This window comes from Mustela nigripes, chromosome 6, assembly GCF_022355385.1.
Source record: "Mustela nigripes isolate SB6536 chromosome 6, MUSNIG.SB6536, whole genome shotgun sequence".
NCBI lineage: Eukaryota > Metazoa > Chordata > Mammalia > Carnivora > Mustelidae > Mustela > Mustela nigripes.
In genome coordinates this window covers 15,413,913-15,434,692 of record NC_081562.1, presented here as the reverse complement: position 1 = coordinate 15,434,692, position 20,780 = coordinate 15,413,913, and the positions used below count along the sequence as shown (strand labels likewise).

General features: G+C 47.6%; 1 protein-coding gene across 3 annotated transcripts in view; it reads left to right on the top strand.

Moving 5' to 3' along the window:
- The window catches only part of RFX4 (regulatory factor X4), a 155,861-nt gene that overhangs the window by 106,854 nt on the left and 28,227 nt on the right, over positions 1 to 20,780 (top strand). For all 3 annotated transcript variants that reach the window (XM_059404625.1, XM_059404624.1, XM_059404623.1), the window contains 5 exons: positions 4,001 to 4,101; positions 6,135 to 6,193; positions 9,742 to 9,886; positions 14,479 to 14,573; positions 15,001 to 15,118. In XM_059404625.1, coding sequence (XP_059260608.1) covers positions 4,001 to 4,101; positions 6,135 to 6,193; positions 9,742 to 9,886; positions 14,479 to 14,573; positions 15,001 to 15,118 — 518 coding nt within the window. The remainder of the gene's footprint in view (positions 1 to 4,000; positions 4,102 to 6,134; positions 6,194 to 9,741; positions 9,887 to 14,478; positions 14,574 to 15,000; positions 15,119 to 20,780) is intronic.

Below are 20,780 nucleotides of genomic sequence, written 5' to 3'. Positions count from 1 at the left end.
AATTCTCTCTCTCTCTCTCTCTCTCGTGCTCTCTCTCTCTCTCTCTATATATATATATATATCTTCTTCAGTAAACAAGTGATAATATAGAGATAACCATGAACCATTTGCTGTGTATTTATAAGAAAAGTAGATCATTCTCAGACTTGGGCTTGTCACTTCCGATCCTGGCATAGTGGTTGTTGGTGATGATTGGTTTATCGGAAGTAAGGAAGCGTGAGTGTGCATGTACGTGTGCACATGTGCGTAGGAGTGGTGGAAGGGCGAAGATGAGATAGCAGAGAAGCAAAGAGAAGACTGAGATGCTAGAGCTTTGTAGGCACACACATGCAGTCTGCAGTCTTGGCTTGCCCATTTGCTTGTTGGATCTCCTCGGACAAATCACGTAACTTCTCTGAGCCTCAGTTTCTCACCTCTCTGCTGGGACTAACAATAGTACCTACCTCGCAGGGTAGATATGAGGGTTAAATAAGAAAATACGTGTGAAATGTTTAGCACTTGACACACTGCACTCATTAACAGCAGCTGGTATTAGCGCTGTTGCTGTTGTACCAGCGTCAGGGCTGGAAGTCATTCAGAGAGTTACAAGTGTGGAATTAAGATGCAGGAAAAAGGGGCACCTGGCTCAGTTGGTTGAGCATCTGCCTTCGGCTCAGGTCATAATCCTGGTGTCCAGGGATTGAGTCCCACATCGGGCTCCCTGCTCAGCAGGGAGTCTGCTTCTCCCTCTGACTCTTACCCTCTCATGCTCTCTCCCTTTCTCTCTCTCTCTCTCTCCAATAAATAAATAAATAAATATTAAAAAAAAAAAAAAGATGCAGGAGAAGGGCTGAAGCAGCAGCTATAGACAAGAGAGCCAGCTGCACCAAATGGACAAGAAAGTGTAACACTGGATTTGGGGGACAGACCTGGGGAGTGAGATGGAAGGAGACAGGGTAGTCAGCAGAGAAAGGGGGTCAGACCACAGGGTGTATACCATCGGAGGAGAGTCTGTGAGAAAGAGGTGATGGTCAGGGTCATCTGAGGCTGCAGGAAGGTGGCGTGGGCCGGGGGGACATCTCCAGGCTAGGTGATCAGGAGGCTAGCTCCTCACTTGCTCATGTTCAGATCACTCCTAAAAGTCTGTCCCAGTTCCAAGTCCCCAAATAGAATCCTTTCCAAGATGAGTCTCTTCCTACTTTTCTTCAGTGTAATAAAATCAAATGATTGCACAAAGCAAAAGGACCATCCCTGGTCCTGCTGCTTGCTTCCTGCTCCCATACAAAGGGCAGCTCCTCTACTCCAGCTGCAAGTAATGGCCCCTGGGCACGGTGTCATGGGTGAGCAATGGCAGCCCGCCCTCCTGGATGGTACAGCAGCCATCAGATGATTACTCCACGCACTTCTCTAAATGTTTACCTCTGTCAAGAGTAGCCAACTACTCTGAGAAGTCTTCTCGCTCCAAAGCTGGATCCAGTGTGCTAGTCACTGAGAATGTGCTAGGGCTTTACTACATGTGCAGTACTTTTGGTTCACTCAGTATTCAACATTTATTAAGTACCTCCTGTATATCAGGCACTGTGCTAGGCACGAGGGTACCTATACCACTTTGCTTTCATGAAGACATCTTTGACAACCTTCTTTCCTCATATACCCACAACCACTCACCAGGGCATCATGGTTGGCTCTGCCTTCCAAGTATTTTAATCTGACCATATTGCATTATTTCCACTGTTAACATCTTCATTCAGGATGCTTTCTTGCCTGGATTATTGGGATAGCCTTCAAACAGATCTCCCTGCTCTGTCCTTGCCCTTCTAAACTCAATTTTCATCTCAGGAACCAGGCTGATCTTTTTAAAACATATGGCAGGCTCAATAGTGTTGAGATAGTTGGTAGAGCTGGAAGTGTAAGGACACTGGCAGTTTCAGATCCTGTGGTCAGCACTTGAACCCAACCTCTAAAGTTGTTAAGGAAGGGAGAAAACTGGCTGCAGTCTGGGGCTGGAGCTTTCCAAGCTGGGAGAACAGCAGATCCAAAGGCCATGGTGATGTTGTCAAGGACTTGAAGAAAGAGAAAAAAAGCTGGTGCTGTGTGAATTGAGTAAGCTGGCGGGAGTGGGGTGGTGAGAGGGAGTGGGAGGAGCTGAAGTCAGAAAGATAAAGGGGACACAGTGTGGTGACTGGCACTATGCTTAGGTGCTAAACACACAGTGATAAGCAAAATAGATACAGCCCCTTGCCCTCCACATCAGAGTATACAGTCAATGGGAAAGATGGACATGAACCAGATAATCACACAAATCAGTGTATAGTTACCAACTGTCACAACTTGCCCCTTCCAAGAGGGCTTCAGAGAAAGTTTTTCTGTGGACATGACACTTGCTCTGAGATCAGATCAATGAGGAGGAATTGAGTAGATGAAGAAGGGTAAGATGCTCTTGGATGGAAGGATGCCAAGGTCAAAGGCTCTGAGGTGGGAAGGAGCTGGGCAGAGGCAAGAGGGGTTGAAACATGGTGAAGAGAGAGACTGCAAAGTGAGGCTGGAGAGGAAAGCAAAGCTGGAATGTGAGCTTTGGGGGATCGTGGATCATGGTTAGGATTTTGGTCTTCACCCTAAGAAGAATGTGAAAGTATTGGGGGGTTTTTTAATCAGAAAGTGAACTAGATCAGATTTGCAAGTGTTTTGGAGAAATCCCTCTCGCAATGTGGAAGACGAGTTAGAGGTGGGGAGGTGAGCAGAGCAGGTAGGCTCTTGTACCCACTGTTGCAGAAGCTGCAGTACTGGCCCGGGTGAGAGGTACTGATAGCTGGAAGAAGAGGGAAAGACTGGCTGAGGTTGAGAGAAACTTGGAGATAAAAATCGGCAGTACCTGATCATGGGACAAGAGACTATTCAAGTGTCAAAAACCAGATACAGTAAAAGAGGAGCAAGCAGCCATTATAAGCCTTATGGTGTGGTACAGAGGGCAGACATGGACCACCTGTGAAGTTCTCGTGCCTTAAAAATAATTGTAACTTCATTCGATCTGTTCTTTTGGGCTGTCAGTTTATGAGAAGCACGCAGGATAGATGAACAGGTTAAATGGCACTATGAGGATGTCAACCAAATCAGAGGGTGGGGCATTCCAGGGAACAAATAACAGGAGGGGGGCAACAAACCAATGGCATGAGAGAGGCTTTTTAAAAAGTCTTTAGAAATAGAACAAGGTCATTTTTTTGTGCAATGTGTAGACCTTGTTTGGATCCTGATTCAAAGAAACCAAAAGACTGTTCTGAGAGAAATAGAAAATTCGAGGACACTTGAAAAATAGGGTGTGGGGGCTATTAGATAATATTAAGGAATTGATGTTCATTCTGTTAAGTATACTAATGGCAACAATGGTTTTAAATGTGTGTGTGTGTGTGTGTACATGCACACACATAAGTACATGTTTAAGTGCATGTTGGAAGATGGACACAAAGTTTCTGAAATGATACATCATGAATTTGTTTATAGCGTTCCAGAAAAGACAGAGCAGCATGTGATAAACTGAACTGCTCTTTATTGGAACTGGGTCGGATTTACTTGGAGGTTTATTATACCATTCTGTCTTGGGGTATATTTGAAATTTCTCCATGCAAAAAAGTTGAAAACAAAAATTTTAGGGAAAATAGAGTTCCCAGTGAAATAGGCAACATAAGAAAAGAATGTCTGATGGAAAAGCAATGAGTTCAGTTTGTACATGTTGAGGTTGATGTGCCTTTAGAACATGTGGCTTGTTCTTGCCTTCACACAGGCTTGTGCAGCAGCAAACCAATGACACCCAGAGTGAGGGCGTCCTCCGGCCACCAGCGTGGGCACCAGAGCACGTTGCCTCCAGGCCCTGCTCATGCCCACAAGCGCCACGCGGGGCCACCCATCTTGCCCCTAAGGCCACTGCTCCGAGTGACACTGGCATGGCCAAAACACAATTCTAGAACAACCCAACCAGGTCGGGCAACACACGAGGCACTTAAAACGGATCCTTTCTTCCTTCCAGCTTAACTCAGGTGATCCGAAAGTTTGCCAAGCAGCTGGATGAGTGGCTAAAAGTGGCTCTCCATGACCTCCCAGAAAACTTGCGGAACATTAAGTTTGAATGTAAGTACAGAGGTGGTGAGCTGAGGGGAAGGGAAAACAACATTTTAGGGTCAAACAGTCTTACATTGATTGTTCATAAAATAATAATAATAATAATAATAACTTCCACTTACTGTTTGCAAAGCACCAGATATTAAGCCTAGCGCTTTTCCTGCATGAACTTCGTCAGTGCTCCCAAAAGGTGTGTTACAAGTGGTGCCCTTCTTTTATGGCAAATGAAAAGGCTTAGGGGGGTTAGTCAGTAGCAGAGGCAGGATTCCCCACCGCAGGTCTGTCTGTCCACACCAGAGTGTCTGCTCGTCACCACTATCTCGTCCCACTTAATCCTCATGCCACCTCTATGATACAGGGGCAGCATCCCCTCCCTGCAGATGAGGCTCCGAGAGGCAGAGAAACCTCCGGAAAGCCACCCAGCCACCCAGCCAGCAAGAAGGGGCCAAGAGTCAAACTTAAGTCTGTCCAACCCCAAACCTCGAAACCCCCAAAAAGGTGGTGATGGGAGCCAGAGAAAGGCTTCAGGGCTTCACATATTCAATTCTCTGCCTAATGAGAAAGCCAAATTAATATTTCTCCTATGGGGATTAGGACTGTGATTTATTTTTTATTTTTTTATTTTTTTCCTGCTGAGCATCACCAGCCATCCTCCCCCATTCGTTTTGCCTGAGAAAACCGGTCCTATTCCTCTGTCCGGTGTTTCCATACTTGTGGAAAGACGCACGTGCTACTCCACAAAGATGAAATGATTTTAAGCCAAACAAAGTTTTAAGATATAGGTTTCTTAAAGCAGCATTTGAATACAGCTTGCCATTCTTGCCGGGGAGTAAGTGGCGGCAGGGAAAATGAAGAGGATCAAATTACCCTCTCTGGGCAGGCACAGGGAGCCCTTTCAGACCCGCTCGGGGGCTGAGGCCGCCTGCAGCGCCCAGCACCTACTGATAAAGCCTGCTTTATTTCACGGCTCTCAGTTCTTTTCTTTTCATGAGCACTAAATTCCACATCACAAAGTTAAAGAAAAAGTAATTAAGGAGAAGGATTAACGATTGATCGGTCTGGAAAATTAGAAGTTCATCTGTGCCCCCACCCCCCCATTCCCCCACCCCACGCTCTATTTTTCAAACCGAGCTGGCTCTGAGTACAAATTAGAATAATCCCAGGGAAATTTCTGCTTCTTGACCAGTTCAGAAATTAATGAGAAGAATGCCCTGCACCTGTTTTAATTGTGCTGACAAAACAAACCTGTTGAAATTGGCAGCGAGGAGGTCTGTGGGACCTTCCACCTGTCGGGACCCGCGGGAACCCCTCTTCCCAGGGAACCTCAGGGGGACTTTGAGGATGGGCGAGGAGTGGAAACACTCACCACTCCAGACAACTCTGTGAGAGCGGAGACCTGACGCTGGCACATGACTTGACTGCCTGGTGTTGAAATCTTCAGGTCATCCCGTTTCGGACCATTAGCCTGCTTTATCACTGTCGTAAACAGGATCCGTGAAACTCACCAACAGGTCATAGAGATCATTCGATAAAAGTAGCAGATTATGAACGCAAAGCAGCATTCCAAGATACAGCCCAGGGTCCCATCCTAAAAGCTACCCCTCACACCACCACACCGCTGAGGCTCAATCAAGTTTCCCTATTAGATATACTACTTTTAAAGGGCCTTCTTCAAAGCTTCCACTTGATTCCAGCAATTATTTATGGGGAGAAGCGATTGAGCTTGCAATTAGCGAAATGAAAGACAAGTAAATAATTGCTTTTACTTACGGTTGATTGACGCCACAATTTCTCACACCTGCCAGTATGGCATGTGGTTGACTTTGAAATATGTACCCCAAATATCGCCGCTTTAGGAAATCATTGTCCACACGGGAGAACAAAGAAATGCAGGGTTTTGCCAGCGGGTGCATAAAAAATGGGGTTGGACAGCGAGACAAATTTAGGCCAAATAAGCCACTTTTTGAAATCCGCCCCTGGAAAATCTGAGGTGGGACCATACAGCGTGCAAATACTTACAGACTAACTCTTCCTTCTTGCAGTGTCGAGAAGGTTTTCCCAAATTCTGAGACGGCAGACATCACTGAATCACCTTTGCCAGGTACGTGTCCTGCGGAGTCATCAGCTGTGAGGAGCACATGCACAGAACAGCTCCCGGGAGGAACTGTTGTCGGGCTGTTTGGTCTTTGAATGCAGCATAATAAGTGTTTGATACATCCTTACCATTACCTTTAATTTCTACAGATAAAGAATAAAAGCATTAGGCAATCACGAAATAGTTTTGATTAACATACAGAATAGCTTCTGACGTCAGTCGCTCCTTAACCATGCATCACGTTCTCGTGCAAGTTTGCATTTCCCTTGACTGGATGAGGCTTTCTCAGCCGTGGCTGGCACATGAGCCTGGACCATTCTTTCTCTGGGAGAAAGAATGTTTGGTGCAGTACAGAGATCTGGTGGCATCCCGGGCCTCGTCCCGCATGCCAACACCAGATGCCCAGCACCGCATCCCCAAGTACCAACCCAATGGAGCCCAGGGAGCCCAGTGTCTCCTCCCTTCTTGGGAGTCACAGAGATAAATGATTCAAATGCATAAAGGGGGTGATTTGCTGTGTATGTATCATCCCGAGGAGTTCAGAGCTTCACAGTATGTTAAATATTTACCCACTTTTATTTATTTTATCCGGATTTTTGTTCTTTTCAGCACTAAAGTGACATATGCTTCCTATAAAAAATTCAGCAGTAACAAAAATGCATACAGTGAAAGGCAGAATTTCTCCCCATGACTCCTTGGTGATGATTCAATGGCATAAAGCTTTGTGTTTCTCTTAAGTTTACACCTTAAGGAAGGGAATCGAAGCATATTAAGGCCCCAGTTAACATTCGTTAGAACATTAATGATCTTAAAGCAGAAGGGGCAAACTGGTGGCTACAGGTCAGATCTGGGCCTCAGATGAGTGGGGTTATTTTTGTTTGATTTGCATGTGTTCAAAAATTGTTTTTACTTCATTGTTAATAGTTGGCCCTAGGAGATGTCAGCTAAGCAGCCCCTGAGCCACATTTCCCAGGGCAGGAAGCGAGTGGATGGGCCGAGCTCCTCTCCATCAGGCACTGTCCTCTTTTGTCAGCCCCACTGCTTCTTAAGCTTGGCAGGACCCCCTCACTGCCGCCTGCCATCTGCCTGCCTTCTTTGTATGGGTGGGTTTTGCCACCTCTCCCTCTTATTGTGGGTTCTGGGTCAGTGCTGTTTATTCAAGGTCAAGGTTGGAAGGAGGGGTTTCTACTTAGAGTGACCTGCAGGAAGCCTCCAGACCAGTTCTGCATTCTGAAAATACAGAACTACAGAACTTTCAGAATACAGAACTACACTCCTGCACACCTCACTGTTGCTACCCTGCCCCCGGCATAAATGGCACAGCGGGTGATTTGGAAGATCTGGAAACCAGAGTTATACCTTCATGTTCATGCTGGTTGTGAGAGAGGCCACATCCAGGCACTGTTCCAGAATAGGGCAGAGCCCTACCAGATTAGTGGGATTTAGGGGAGCAAACAAATATTGGCACAACAGAGAAACACTGCTGTATTTCTGTGGGTGCATGCCTTCCGGTTCTTTCCCCAGCTTAGAAGAGCTGGGGTTAGATCATATTGGAGAACTAGGCATGGCTTTGATGCCTCCCTCTGGGGCTCAGGCAGTTTAAGGAAGCCTTTGAGCCTTTAATGCATGCAGGTAAAAACATCCGTACTTGTCCCTACAGCTACCAGCACGCGTGTGCGCTCACACACGTGCATGCATAAGCTCACTCTCCGCTTCCCACACAGATGGTACGTATTTTAATCAGCATGTGCTACCTTTCCATCTTCACCGGACAAGCTCGGAGACACACTTCTGGACCAGCCAGAGGAACTGGGGTTGGTGATAGGAAGGAAACTCCGTGGAACTTCCCAGCTAATATCCATCCCAGCAAGCTTTCCTAAACACATACAAGACAAGTCATGTTGAAACCCGGGATCTAAGCACCCAGGCCCTTTGGGGTTCACTAAACAAGCAGCTTGGCATTCCTGTCTCAGCCATTCATTGCACAGAATCTTTTGAGCGCCTACTATATGCAGACATGATGTTTAGTGGTATTTGCCCTGAGCGGGGGAAAAAAATGTGAATGAAAAAATAATTAATTAAAAGTGCTAAGTGTTAGGGAGGAAACACAATGGAAATAGAGAATAATGGGGCACGTGAGTGTGACTGAGACGCAGGGGTTAAGGAGGCCACACCTCGGGTGTGACCTTGTAGTTGGAGCGTGCGTGATGGCAGGATTGCCGGGCAGGGTGCAAGAGGACCCCCCCCCCCCCCCGGCTCCCAGCCATGAGCCCTGGCCCTGAGGTGTCCCTGCATCACCACAACCAGCACGGACCTGAGTAATAGTAGCTCCTGTACTGAGCTCTTCCTCCCAAAACTATGCCCTTTTCAAACATCATCTCACGGAGTCCCCCAGCAGCAGCCTCCTTCAGAGGCAGAGCCTCTTCCCTCCATTTTCTAGATCAGGAAACCGAGGTTAAATCTGCTGGCCCGCCCCAAATCAGCCAGCTGGTTAGCAGCAAGGCCAGGACTCGAACTCAATATATTTGAATCCAGAATCCCAGATCTTTACTCTGGTTGTTTTCATTATCATTAGAGATGGACCCAATTCATAGATTCATATATTCGAGGCCACTGACCTTTAAAAAGTCCTATAGTGATTTAAGTAAGAGTTTACTTGTGCTCGGAGTGGGGAGAAAGGGGTTGTCAGTATTTACCTTTGCCTGGAAATTCACGCTCATTAGGAGACTTTTAATGTCCATGTGTATCAGAAATCTTTTTTTTTTTTTTCCATTTTGTTAAAGACATTTTAAAAACATGCAAGCAAAGGAAATGATTCTGGAAATGTTTTCCTTTGCTTATCAGCATTGTTGAACTTGGTGGTCCCAAGTACTGTTCCCATTCACCAACTGCAGGGTTTGCGGAGGAAACCAGAGGTTGAATGTGCACACGAGCGTGCTCGCACAAACACCACACGCACGTTAGTGAGCAACTGAGTCTCAAGGTTTTATTCCCCTTCCCTTCCTCTCCTCATGATACTCACCTAAAAACCAAAAAGCAAAAAGAGAAAGCTAGACCATAAACTGCTTCAGAATGCATTTATATGAAAAAGACACATGGTCAGATTGCTGAGATGGAAACCGTCATTGGCCCCTGGGTAGCAGGACCATTCCAAGGTCTGGGCCCATAGCTTCTCGGACACGAGAGACACGTGGGTTACTAAGCACAGCGCTTCCATCCTGCAAGCTTACATCTGTAGCCTGACTGGTCTCTGGCCTTCATCCCACTGTTCCCCAGGGGTCAAGACCAAAGGGGCTGGGAACAGCAGGGTGTGGTCTGGCCTCTGCCACCCTGGAGAAATCTTTTACACAGCTGACAGAAGAGAACCACGAGAGAAAAGACCGTACAGGTCTTCTGAGTGATGGGCTCATCTGCTGATTTCCTGAAATGGGGTTTTCCTGAATTTCAAAGTAGTTTGCAAAATACCCTATGCAGATTCATTCAAAAGAAAATAACGTGCCGGGGTTTTAACCTAACAGCCCTGGAGTTAATGAGTTAATTGGCTTGGATTACAGGCATCTCGTACAGTGATCCACAGTGCAGACATCACATTCCAAATGCTGGAAGACTGGAGGAACGTGGACCTCAACAGCATCACCAAGCAAACCCTCTACACCATGGAGGACTCCCGCGATGAGCACCGGAAACTCATCATCCAGTGTAAGACACTCCGCCAACGGGTCTGTCTGTTCTTTGTTTTTAAAAGAAAGAAAAAGTATCTGCGTAAATATTTAAGTGGCATTCCCATCTTGTCCTGCCCCCTAGGATCCCTTCTCTCTTATTGTTCCTGTTAAATGGGTCAGCCCAGATGGAAGGGCTAATTGATTTAAGAGGACGTGTGTCAACATCCCTGGGGGAAAGGGAGCCAGGGGCTGCTGGGCAGTGCACAGTGTCAGGCAGAAGGCCCCCCACCCCGTGACTCTTGGTGCCGGGCGTAGTCCCATAGGTGACATAAAAAAATGAGAACAGCAGTGTGTTGCCTGTCTGCGTGTACATCGGCCTGGAGTCAGCCAGATATGCTGCACCTGTTTCCCAGCGGAGGGTCGCACGAGTTAGCCCAGCTACGGGCCGGCGAACCTGCCAATCACATTCAGTGTTGGAGTGGGGAACGGATGGTGGTGCACTTCTGTGAACATGTGCTCCTGTCCCGGTGGACAAAGACTGCGGGAATGTTCCAGCTGTTGTCTGGATGAGGTCAGGCCGGGTGTTGTTAGCAGTAGCGGACGTGCAGGGGCCAGAGAACACCGCCACCGTCCGCACACCTCTGCTGTTCCTCACGCGCCCACCGCAGCGTGCGGCCCCGGCCTCCCACCCCAGTGGCCTTGGATGTGGGTCTCCTGGATGCGGGTCTCCTTGGATGCAGCTTCCTGGCTTTGCTCAGCTTTCCTTTCTCACGCCTGGGTGGGGCCAGGAGTGCAGAAACGGGAAGCTGCACGGAGGTCGGCCATCCCCTGAGAAGTTCAGCCTGTTCTCCTGAGCACCACGGTCCCCTCAGACTGCCAGTCTGTGCCTTCTGCATGTCCTCTTGAGGGAACTTTCTTCAGCCAGGCTAAGCATGTGGCGGTTAAAAATAACTAAGTTCAGAAAGATGTTCCTGTTAGAGACCCCCTTCCCACTGAGTCCTTTTCGGAAGCCACGGAAGCAGCTGAAACCTGAACCCTAGGGTCCTTCCCTGGGGCGCCTTGCATACTCGTTCCTCCTTCCACAGCAGCCGCCAGCCTGCTTGCCCCTGGTAAGAACTTAGAGGTGGTCACTAAAATAAGACGGGAGCTCACAGATGGCCTCCTCCGTGCAGGGTCTTCGGCCAGACCTACCATGGGCATAATCTCGTTAATTCTCTACACCAACCCCACGAGGAAGATACCTGCCCCCATTTTACAGAGCACAAGGCTCAGCCTCAGAGAGCGGGTGACCCTTACCCCCAGCAGCAGAGCGGGGCCCCTGACCTACGCCTGACCTTGGCTTCACCACCGTGCTCCAGTGCTACTCACTTGGAGGAGAAGAGAAGACAAAAATGATGAGATATGGGCAAGTTCCAGAAGCTGCGGGGTCTTTTCAGATTCTTACGGTCATGCTCCTGTTCTGTTTATCCCCGCTCCCTGCTACAAGGCCAACAGAGAGCTTGGGTGTCCGCTGCCTACCAGCACTAGCTGTACCTCTGATCACTGTGTCTCCAGGACCTCAGCCCAGGCCAGGCATGGATACATGGGAACCGAGAATGACATGACTCCCAGCAGCATGAGACACAGCTCTCTCCAGACCCCCGGCACCTTTTGTGGAGGAGGAAAAGATCACCCATACTCATAGGGCACAGTGCAGTCCCCATGGCTTGCTGTAGGGGCCACGCTCTGAGCCTTTGCTGGAACACCTTGGAGATCACTGCAACCTCTCCAAGAAGAAAACGTTTCAGGATTTCCTTTTCAGGTTCTCCTCAGCCCAGGACAGAACGGCAGGCACCCTTTAAACACATTTTTTTTTTTAAGATTTTTTTTTTTTTTAATTTGATAGACAGAGATCACAAGTAGGCAGAGAGGCAGGCAGAGAGAGAGGGGGAAGCAGGCTCCCCGCTGAGCAGAGAGCCCGATGTGGGGCTCGATCCCAGGACCCTGAGATCATGACCTGAGCCGAAGGCAGAGGCTTAAACCACTGAGCCACCCAGGCGCCCGCAGAACGGCACCCTTTAAAGCTGTGAGTGTGCTCTTCTTCCAGAGGAAGGGAGTGCTGAGGTTTGATTCATCCCAGCTGATACTGGACGCCTGTTGTGGGCCAGGTACTGTGTTAGCAGCGGGGCAAAAAGCAATGAGTAATATGGACAGTGCACTTCCTTTGTGGAGCTCAGAGTTCATGAAAGATCAGACATTGAACAAGTAATTCATAAATGGTGGCGTGTTACCCAAGAGGACACCTCTGTATGATGCAGTGCCTGGAAAGGGGGCCGCAGAGTGACAAGGGCACTCCCAAGGCAGCAGGCCTGGCCCGTGAATATCATCCCTGCGGATCCCCGCCCCCCACCCCAGACAGCTGGGCAGTAAGTTCGTGAACACAGCTGTGTGCTGCGCCCTCCTTTCCTTATCAGCAGTTGACAAGCCTGCACGTGCCTGCTTTAGGGGGTTTGCGTCTCCTCAGTAAAACAGGTCCTTCCTGGGAATGCTCGCTTACCCTAAATTAAAGAGTGCACATTCGGACTTGAGCGTGCTGGTGAGCATGACCGTGGTAAGAGCAGGGGGGTTGGGTGCCCCCAGATCCCTGGCTCTTGTGCCCAGTGACCCCGGCCTCCAAGTCTCTGACACGGGGAGACCGTGGGGTATGGAAAGGGGCCTGGGACAGTGCCGTGCTTGGGAGGCGAGCGTCGGGTCTGGCTGGCTTTGAAACCCGCCTCTGCCATTTGCTGGCGGTGAGACCCGCAGAGGGTCACTGAGTGCCTCCGCCCCCTCCTTTGGAAAACGGGAGCAATAACAGCACTGGCCTCCTGGGGTGGTTCGTCTGTTCACTCAGCCAGCACCTGAGAATCTGCTGTCACATTCCCGAGGTTGCTGCAGGCTTAGGCTAGAGTGTCCCTGCAAAGCAGTGAGGAAGGTGCCTGGCACACGGCAAGACCCCAGGAGGCGTGAGCCGTAAGCGCTCTCTCCGCCACTTCTGTCATCCTCACCATCATCGACAGAAGCACAATAGCGCCTGATGCATCCATGGGGCCATCGAGAGGAAAGCACCCCAAAGAGAAATCAGATACCTGGGCTCTGTCCCAGCTCTGGCACTCGCTCACCCTCTGACTTCGAGGGGGACCTTTAATCTCATTGAAACACAGCTTCCTCCTCTGTAAAAGGACACTGATATTGACGCAATGGACATTTAAAGCCCCTTGGGGGCACCTGGGTGGCTCAGTGGGTTAAAACCTCTGCCTTTGGCTCAGGTCATATCCCAGGGTCCTGGGATCAAGCTCCATATTGGGCTCTCTGCTCAGCAGGGAGCCTGCTTCCCACCCCCTACCCTGCCTGCCTCTGGGCCTACTTGTGATCTCTGTCTTTCAAATAAACAAATAAAATCTTTAAATAAATAAGTAAATAAAGCCCCTTGTCATTCTAAAACTGCTCTGATCTCCCAGGCCAGTGGCTGATGTCTTGTGTTTTGTCGCAGTCATCAACTCAGGAAACAGGAGCACCTCAGCTGGGCCTGTGAATGGGGGACCAAACGCGGTGTGGACAAATGAAAACTGTAAAAAATAAAAGAAATTTTTAAAAGTGTGGATCTAAAGGTGTGGTTTGGTTCACAGAGCTCCACATGCAGAAAGCACAAAACGGTCATGAAAAGAGATATTTCAAACTGGAGGTCACCCCAGCGGGGTTTCTTTTTTCTCTAGTGCTTCACACATTCCATAGCCCTTCCGGACTGGTTATTTGACGAGCAGCTGAAGATGGGCTATAAAGTGACACCATTATCCTCCTTTTCCTAATGCAGAAACTAAGGACACAGAAATTGTTCCCTTTGCACTGTGAACATTTATTAAGCATCTACTGCATGCTGAGCCCTGAGAGGCTGGTTGGGCGACTTGCCCAATATAGTTGTGGGTTAGAAGCATTGAACTATCAAACATGCCCTGCCACGGGGCAGGGAGCAAGGAAGCAGTGCTGCCTGGGTCTGTTCAAGGAACCAAACACATCCTAGATAACAGCTGCATACGGGAAGGCCCCGGCTAGGAAAGATCCTGAATAGAGAACTGGCCCGGGAGACACACCACAACTGTCACACAGCATTAGCAATGCAGCGAAGGGGTGGATACAGATAATAGAGTGCTATGGAAGCTCGGAGGACAAGTTACCAGTTCTGCTGGAAGCTCGAAGGACGAGTGACCAGTTCTGCCGGAAGCTTCAAGGACGAGTGACCAGTTCTGCTGGAAGCTTCAAAGACAAGTGATCAGTTCTACCAGCGAGGGTCCTGCGGAGGAAAGGGATTTCATGAGAGGCATCATGTGGGCTGGGCACTAGGAGCCAGACAGTCCAGGCAGAGAGAACTGCCTGAGAAAGCAGGGCTTGTTGAGGGCATGGCAAATTAAACATGGGAGCCAGGTTCCCACGCGCTCAGAAGTGGCGAGGATGAGCCTGGAAAGGTAAGTTGGGGCGTATTTTCTAAAACCTGAATGCTCTGTTAAGACTGGAGTTCTGTTCTATTCAGTTTCATTCCTTTGTTCTTTTAAGTTGTATCTCTGTGTAGACACAGCTGCAGTGATGTATGGGGCTCTCTCCTTTGTTTGACAGTGTACCAGGAATTTGACCACCTCCTGGAGGAACAGTCTCCCATTGAGTCCTACACTGAGTGGCTAGACACCATGGTGGACCGGTGTGTTGTGAAGGTTGGTAACCCAGAGTGGAAGGAGCAGCCCAGGTACTGCGACCCACCATCCACCTTTGTGGCACTTGGGAGATAGAGAGCCCCACACTGAGCTATCTGAATGTTCCTCAGCAGCCACGGAGCCCTGGGGTTCTGAGGAGAGGCCTGGGCCCCCTTCTGGAGGTGGGAGTTGCAGGAGGCAGGACCATGAGTCTCCTTCCCCTGACTCAGCCGGGTCAGCATCTCTTTTATCTGCTGTGTACACTGGGTTTTGACAGAAGATTTCGTTCTTTAAAGCATATTTTTTGCTGGAAGACAAAGCAAGTCAAAATCCATTGTTCCATAGCATTAAACTTGGAGACCCATAAGCCTTCCTGACATTTTTCAGGCAGTCAGTAATAAATGAAAGGTTATGCTGACCACTGTTTAAGCTGTTCCCTTTCTTGTAGGTGGCTGCCAAGAGACAAGGGTCCCTGAAGAAAGTGGCCCAGCAGTTCCTCTTGATGTGGTCCTGTTTTGGCACAAGGGTGATCCGGGACATGACCTTGCATAGTGCCCCCAGCTTCGGTAAGGTTGCCCCAGCCCTCCCCACATCCAAACACTTTCTCTCTGGACTTGGTGCTTGAATGTCACCTCTCTAAATTCAGCCTTAATCTCACTTGCTGTGTCTGAGCCTACAAGGACATCACCCTGAAATGTAGCTGTTCTGGAAGGAGTCGACATTGTCTGGACATTCGGGGAGAAAGACAGCATTGTGTGCTAACATATGCAAATCTGAAGATGGAGGTTCTCACCTAGCTAGTATTATTGGAGTTTAGAGGGGACTAAAAAACACTGGGTACACTCCCCTTTGGCCAGGTGTCCCCAGTGAACACTGTGTCCCAGGACTATTGCAGAATTTCATAGTGTGGCCTTCCCAAGACCGAAAGCCTCTGAGTGGGAACATTGGCATATAGCTTGGCTTAATGCTCCAGGAGTGGGGAGAATGTCTAAAGGTTTCTTTAACGCTGTGCCTCAGTCAGATCCCTAGAAAAGGACTTTCATGTTCATTTTCCCTTTGGTTTTGCTGACCCTTTGGGTGCTCCTCACCTCCCTCCCCAAGGGCACGCCTGCTGCTCCCACAGTAATATGACTTGGAATCTCTGCCTAGAGGTGCTCACGCTGGTCCACAGGTAGGAACCGAACCACCGACTCAGGGTGAATGCTGTGCTACATTGTGAGACACGGACTCCTTTTCACGGAGTCCAGGCCCTCGTTAGCAGACATCTGAAATCTCCACAAACACTTTTGCCTCAAATTTTGAAGCATTTCGGCAAAGGGCTGTTGGTAGATTTTCTGGGTAATTGCTTCAGTTCACTACTTGACTTTGCGAGTAGAGATGTGGTTTCATTTCTCATTACCTCCAATTAAGCCAATCGGCTCTGGGTTTTGCTCCGGGTTTAATTTGACACTTTTCCATCCAGCTTTTTTATGGTCTTGTCACCATTTTCCAGTTGTGCTACACAACGACGCAAGTATGTGGTAAAACAAAGGCGGCACTATTTTTTCTAAACAGCGCTGCCCATGAAAGACTGTGTTTCCCCAGTTGGAGCAGTGTTTTGTTGTGGATTTCTTTAATCTCGGCCTTGGGAAGTTCTCGGCACTGGCCTGAGCCGTGGCTACAGATGGAAATTCTCCGTGAATGGTGCATGGAAATGCTCTGGTGGCCGATACCTGGGCAGGACCATCGGGCACGGCGTTTTGATAACTTCCAGCAGTTAGTGTTAGCACATGTCACCTCTGGTTCTGGGAAAACCATTCGCGCATCGCTGCTTTCAAGCCAGCGAAGGGCTGAAACATTTTTGCGGTCTTTTCACTACTTCAAAATCAAAGAATCCACAACATCGCACCCAAATATACGTACCCGCGTCCACAAAGCAAGCCGCCTTATTCGCTTTATCCCTTAATCTTCAGTGTGCTCATTCTTAAACTGATTATATAGATTACGGAGGCCCCTTCATTAGACAGGGAAAGTAATTTACTTGGCAGGATTCTTTGGAACTCATTTGTTTTTACTAAGTTAACAACGTGATAGGAAATCAAGACAGTAGAACAGCTAGGGTTCTGTGAAAAGGGCTGGATTTATTACCAAGAAACGTTTTCCTTGAAATGTATTCCTTCCTTTCTTGAACCACGCACTGGTTTAGGATATACCGGAAACTTGGGCAAATGGCAGAAACGGTCACAGATCTCTTAGGAAAGGCAAGGAGTAGCTCACCCAACTTCACGTTGTCAGTATTTCCCAACCCGAGGCGGGCTGAAATAACACCTGTTTCCAAGTCCGTTTAGCACACTGTCTGCCGTGGTCCTGCTCATCCGACTCATTGTGGAATTCGGCAGCTTTGGGGTGACAGGCAAGTTGAAAGAATCCGCGGCAGACAAAAGCCCAGCTCCCCCTTTCTGCCTGTATATGTCAAAGACACAGTTGGTGGTTGTGTTTGGGTCATGTGTTCCCTGTATAAAAACAGCTAATTAGGAAAAAGAGCCCTCTGTTCACCGGCCCCCTCCCCCAGTGGCAGGGGCCAGCTCTATCTGGCTCGTAACTCCCACAGGATCCCTGCCGCCCCAGTGGTGTGGGCTGACCGCGCCGTGAGGGTGGGGAACATCACAGCGATCCTGGGGAGGGGGGTCCTCTGCCACCTCTGCCCAGAACGGCCTCTTTCAAAAGGTAGTTGACTCCTTTCTTCTCCTTAATTCCTTTTCACTCTTTTCTTCCTAATTCCTTCTCACTGAAAAGAGCCTATGCTGTGAACTGAAGTAGCCAGACGATCTTTCTTTGCCGCCAGCAGCAGTTTCTAGTAAAATCAGTCAGCAAAGGCAGGCTGGCAGGAGATGAACTTTGAGTCCTAACGGGGCTGAGGAAAATAGTTTCTACTTTGGAAACACACACACACACACACACACACACACACTCACACCCATGTATTTTCCGTCGACGGCTGTGATTTCCATTCAGAGGACACCTGGATCCCAAGTCAGTGCAGGTGTCTTTACCCTTTTACTCTGGGTTTTCACCACATGCCCCGGATTTCACTGCTGGGAACATCTGGAGGCAACTGTGGTTCCTGGAAGTACTCTGGCATCAAACTGTTGGAAAAGCCACCCCAGGTTTGCCCACCAAGGGGGCAGGATTGCTCATGGCCCACGTTCTCACCTGCCCACGCACCTGTTTTCTGGCTTAGTGTCGTAGTTCTGCTGCTCAGGAAGGGCTGAGGGGGCTACGTGGGAGCAGCCCCATCAGGCACCCTGCTCCCACACCAGGTGGCCATGACCGGAGACTTCAGACTGCTTCTCCTGGTGTAGGTGACCAGGCCTGGCTCTCTTACCCAGACCCTGCCAAACGTTGCACACATCAGCCAGGCCCCTGCCAAGCGCTCGGAGGCAGGAACTGCTTTTCCTTGTATTCAGGAGGAAGCCAACCCCAGAGGAGAGGGGCTGGCCCACAGGTGCACCACAGACTGTGCTGAGAGCCCTGAATCTTTTCCATCCTAGAGCCCTGTTCTTCCTGCTCAGTCACCACCTCGTCTAGCTTTCTGCAGCTGAATACTACTCATAAAAACAAGGTAACATTGATGGAGAGCCTAGCATGCACAAGGCAGGATACTGGGCACATCCTCATTTAATTCTTGCAACAACCTGTGAAGTCTGATGGAGAACGTGAAGCAAAGACAGGATAATGCTGCTCATTGTAGCAAATGCTTAGAAGGCATGTACTACATTCTGTCCTCACATTAGCTCTTCGAAGCAGATAATAATAGGTAGAAAAGAAGCTTGGAGAATTTTCGTGCCCAAGATCAGTATGGCAAGGGGCAGAGCTCTGTTTCAAAATCACATCTGCCTGACCACGAAACCCATGCTGCTTCAGTTTCCACAACTCAGACAAACACCCTGGACTCAGATGCTGAGCACCGAAAGGTAAGACAAATTTATTTAATCCTCACTGATGGATTTTTTAAAAATCCATATTGATAGATTTAAAAATGTTTTGAAGCTATGAGAGAACAAAACATCAGAGTAATAAGGGATGCCAGAAATGATATCTTTCAAGTGTTGAGAACAAAGAACTGTCAACCATCATTCAGGACTGAGGGCAAAGTAAAGACACACTCGGTTCTACAAAGACTAAGAGAATGTGGCCCCACAGAACATCACTTAAAAAGCACTTAAAGGATGCATTTCAGCAAGAAGAAAAATAAAGGTCTGGGATACAAGAAACAACCAGATTCTAGTTATTATTGCTGTGTAACAAATTACCCCAAAGTTTAGTGACATTAAAATAGTACTTTCATTATACATGTGGATTCTGTGGGTCAGGAATTTGAACATGGCACAGCAGGGCTGGCTTATCCCTATGATGTCTGGAACCTCAGATGGAAACACTCAAGGGCAGTGGTGCTTTGACAGCTGGATGCTGGAATCATCTGGAGGCTTCTTCTTTCCTGTGTCTGTGCTTGGGTTTGGATATCTTGAAGACAGGACTGCTGTGATCAGGGTGCCTTCTGTGGGCACTCCATGTGGCTCCGTGTCCATACTGCAATGGTGGCCTCTAAATAATTAAAATTCTCACATGGTGGCTCCCTCTTCCAGGGGGGAAGCCACATTGCCTTTTATGACCCAATCTCAGAAGTTGTCACCTCCCCCATACTCTGTTGCTCAAAGCAGTCACAAACCGACCAAGTCTGAAGAGGGTGCAGAGACACTCAATTTTCCACGGAAGGAATGTCCAACAATTTGGGAGCCCTTTTTCAAGATGAGAGAAATTCTTAAATTTGCAAAAAAATTTAATTACTATCATTTAAAAAATATTTTTCATGTTTAAAAAAGATAAAAGCAAGCCCCAGGCTACAAAGTAACATGAGGTGGTGGGAAGAGAAGCTTCAAGCACTGGTTAAGGCACGCTAAGGTTTTTGTCTCTGAATGCTAAATAATTTTGGACTTCACTGAAAAAAATACAGTTTGGATTTAATGTGTGAGATGTATGTTAATAAATCAAGAGCTCATCACTAAATCATCATAATTTACGAAGGAAAATGGAAAAATTTGAAAAGAGATGGCAAGATAAAAGAAGCATAGAAACAGGATGGCAAACCAAAAACATAAAATAGGATGCTAGAGAAAAGATCAAGTAACAATCGCAGTAGATGTCAAAGTCTCTTCCTTCCAGAACATAAGGCATAAATATTTTTACAGATAGCTTTTACTAAACTTTTAAGAAATATAAAATCCTTAGTTAATGAAAATGAGCATGTTTAGACAATAAAAACAAAAGGAAAGCTATACAACTCACAAAGCTGATGTAATCTCAATTATGAAGCTAATACAACCTCAACTTCAAAATCTTGGAAGAATGGTAGAGGAAAAGAAAATTCCAACCCAACCACACATATAGATGAAAACTTCTAAATAAAATACTAGTAGGTCAAATCCAGCAGCAAAATTTTTAAGATCATGATTAATAAGGTTTATGGCAAGAATTCAAGTATGATTCAAAGTCAGAAAAATTACTTATCAACATACATTATTAAACAGATTAAATGAGAAAAATCATACGGTCCTCCCTATAGATGTAGAGGAGAAAAAAAGGATTTGATATAATTCAGCTCCCAGGTATAATTTTTAAAAACTCTTAGCAAACTAGGAATAGAGAGGGATTTACTTAGTATGTTTCAAGGGCAACCAAAACCCTGCGGTGAACATCATACTAACTGGTGAAACTTTAGAAGTTTTCCCATTCAACTCATTAAGACAAAAATGCCTTTTAACACTGTTTCTAATAAATATTGACTGGAAGTCCTAGCTGATGCAATAATAAAAGTAAAAGAAATCTAAGAAATGGAAAGGAAAACACAAAAACTGCCTTTTGTTATAGATGTCATGATGGCCGACAAAAGAGTCTGCAAACTAATAGTGTAAAGAAGAATTCAGTGAGATCATTCGATTGAGCTTTTTTTTTTTAAAATCATTGGTATTCTTAGCATAAACCAGAACCTAATTAGAAAATATAATTGAGGGCGCCTGGGTGGCTCAGTGGGTTAAGCCGCTGCCTCCAGCTCAGGTCATGATCTCAGAGTCCTGGGATCGAGTCCCGCATCGGGCTCTCTGCTCAGCGGAGAGCCTGCTTCCCTCTCTCTCTCTCTGCCTGCCTCTCCATCTACTTGTGATTTCTCTCTGTCAAATAAATAAAGAAAAT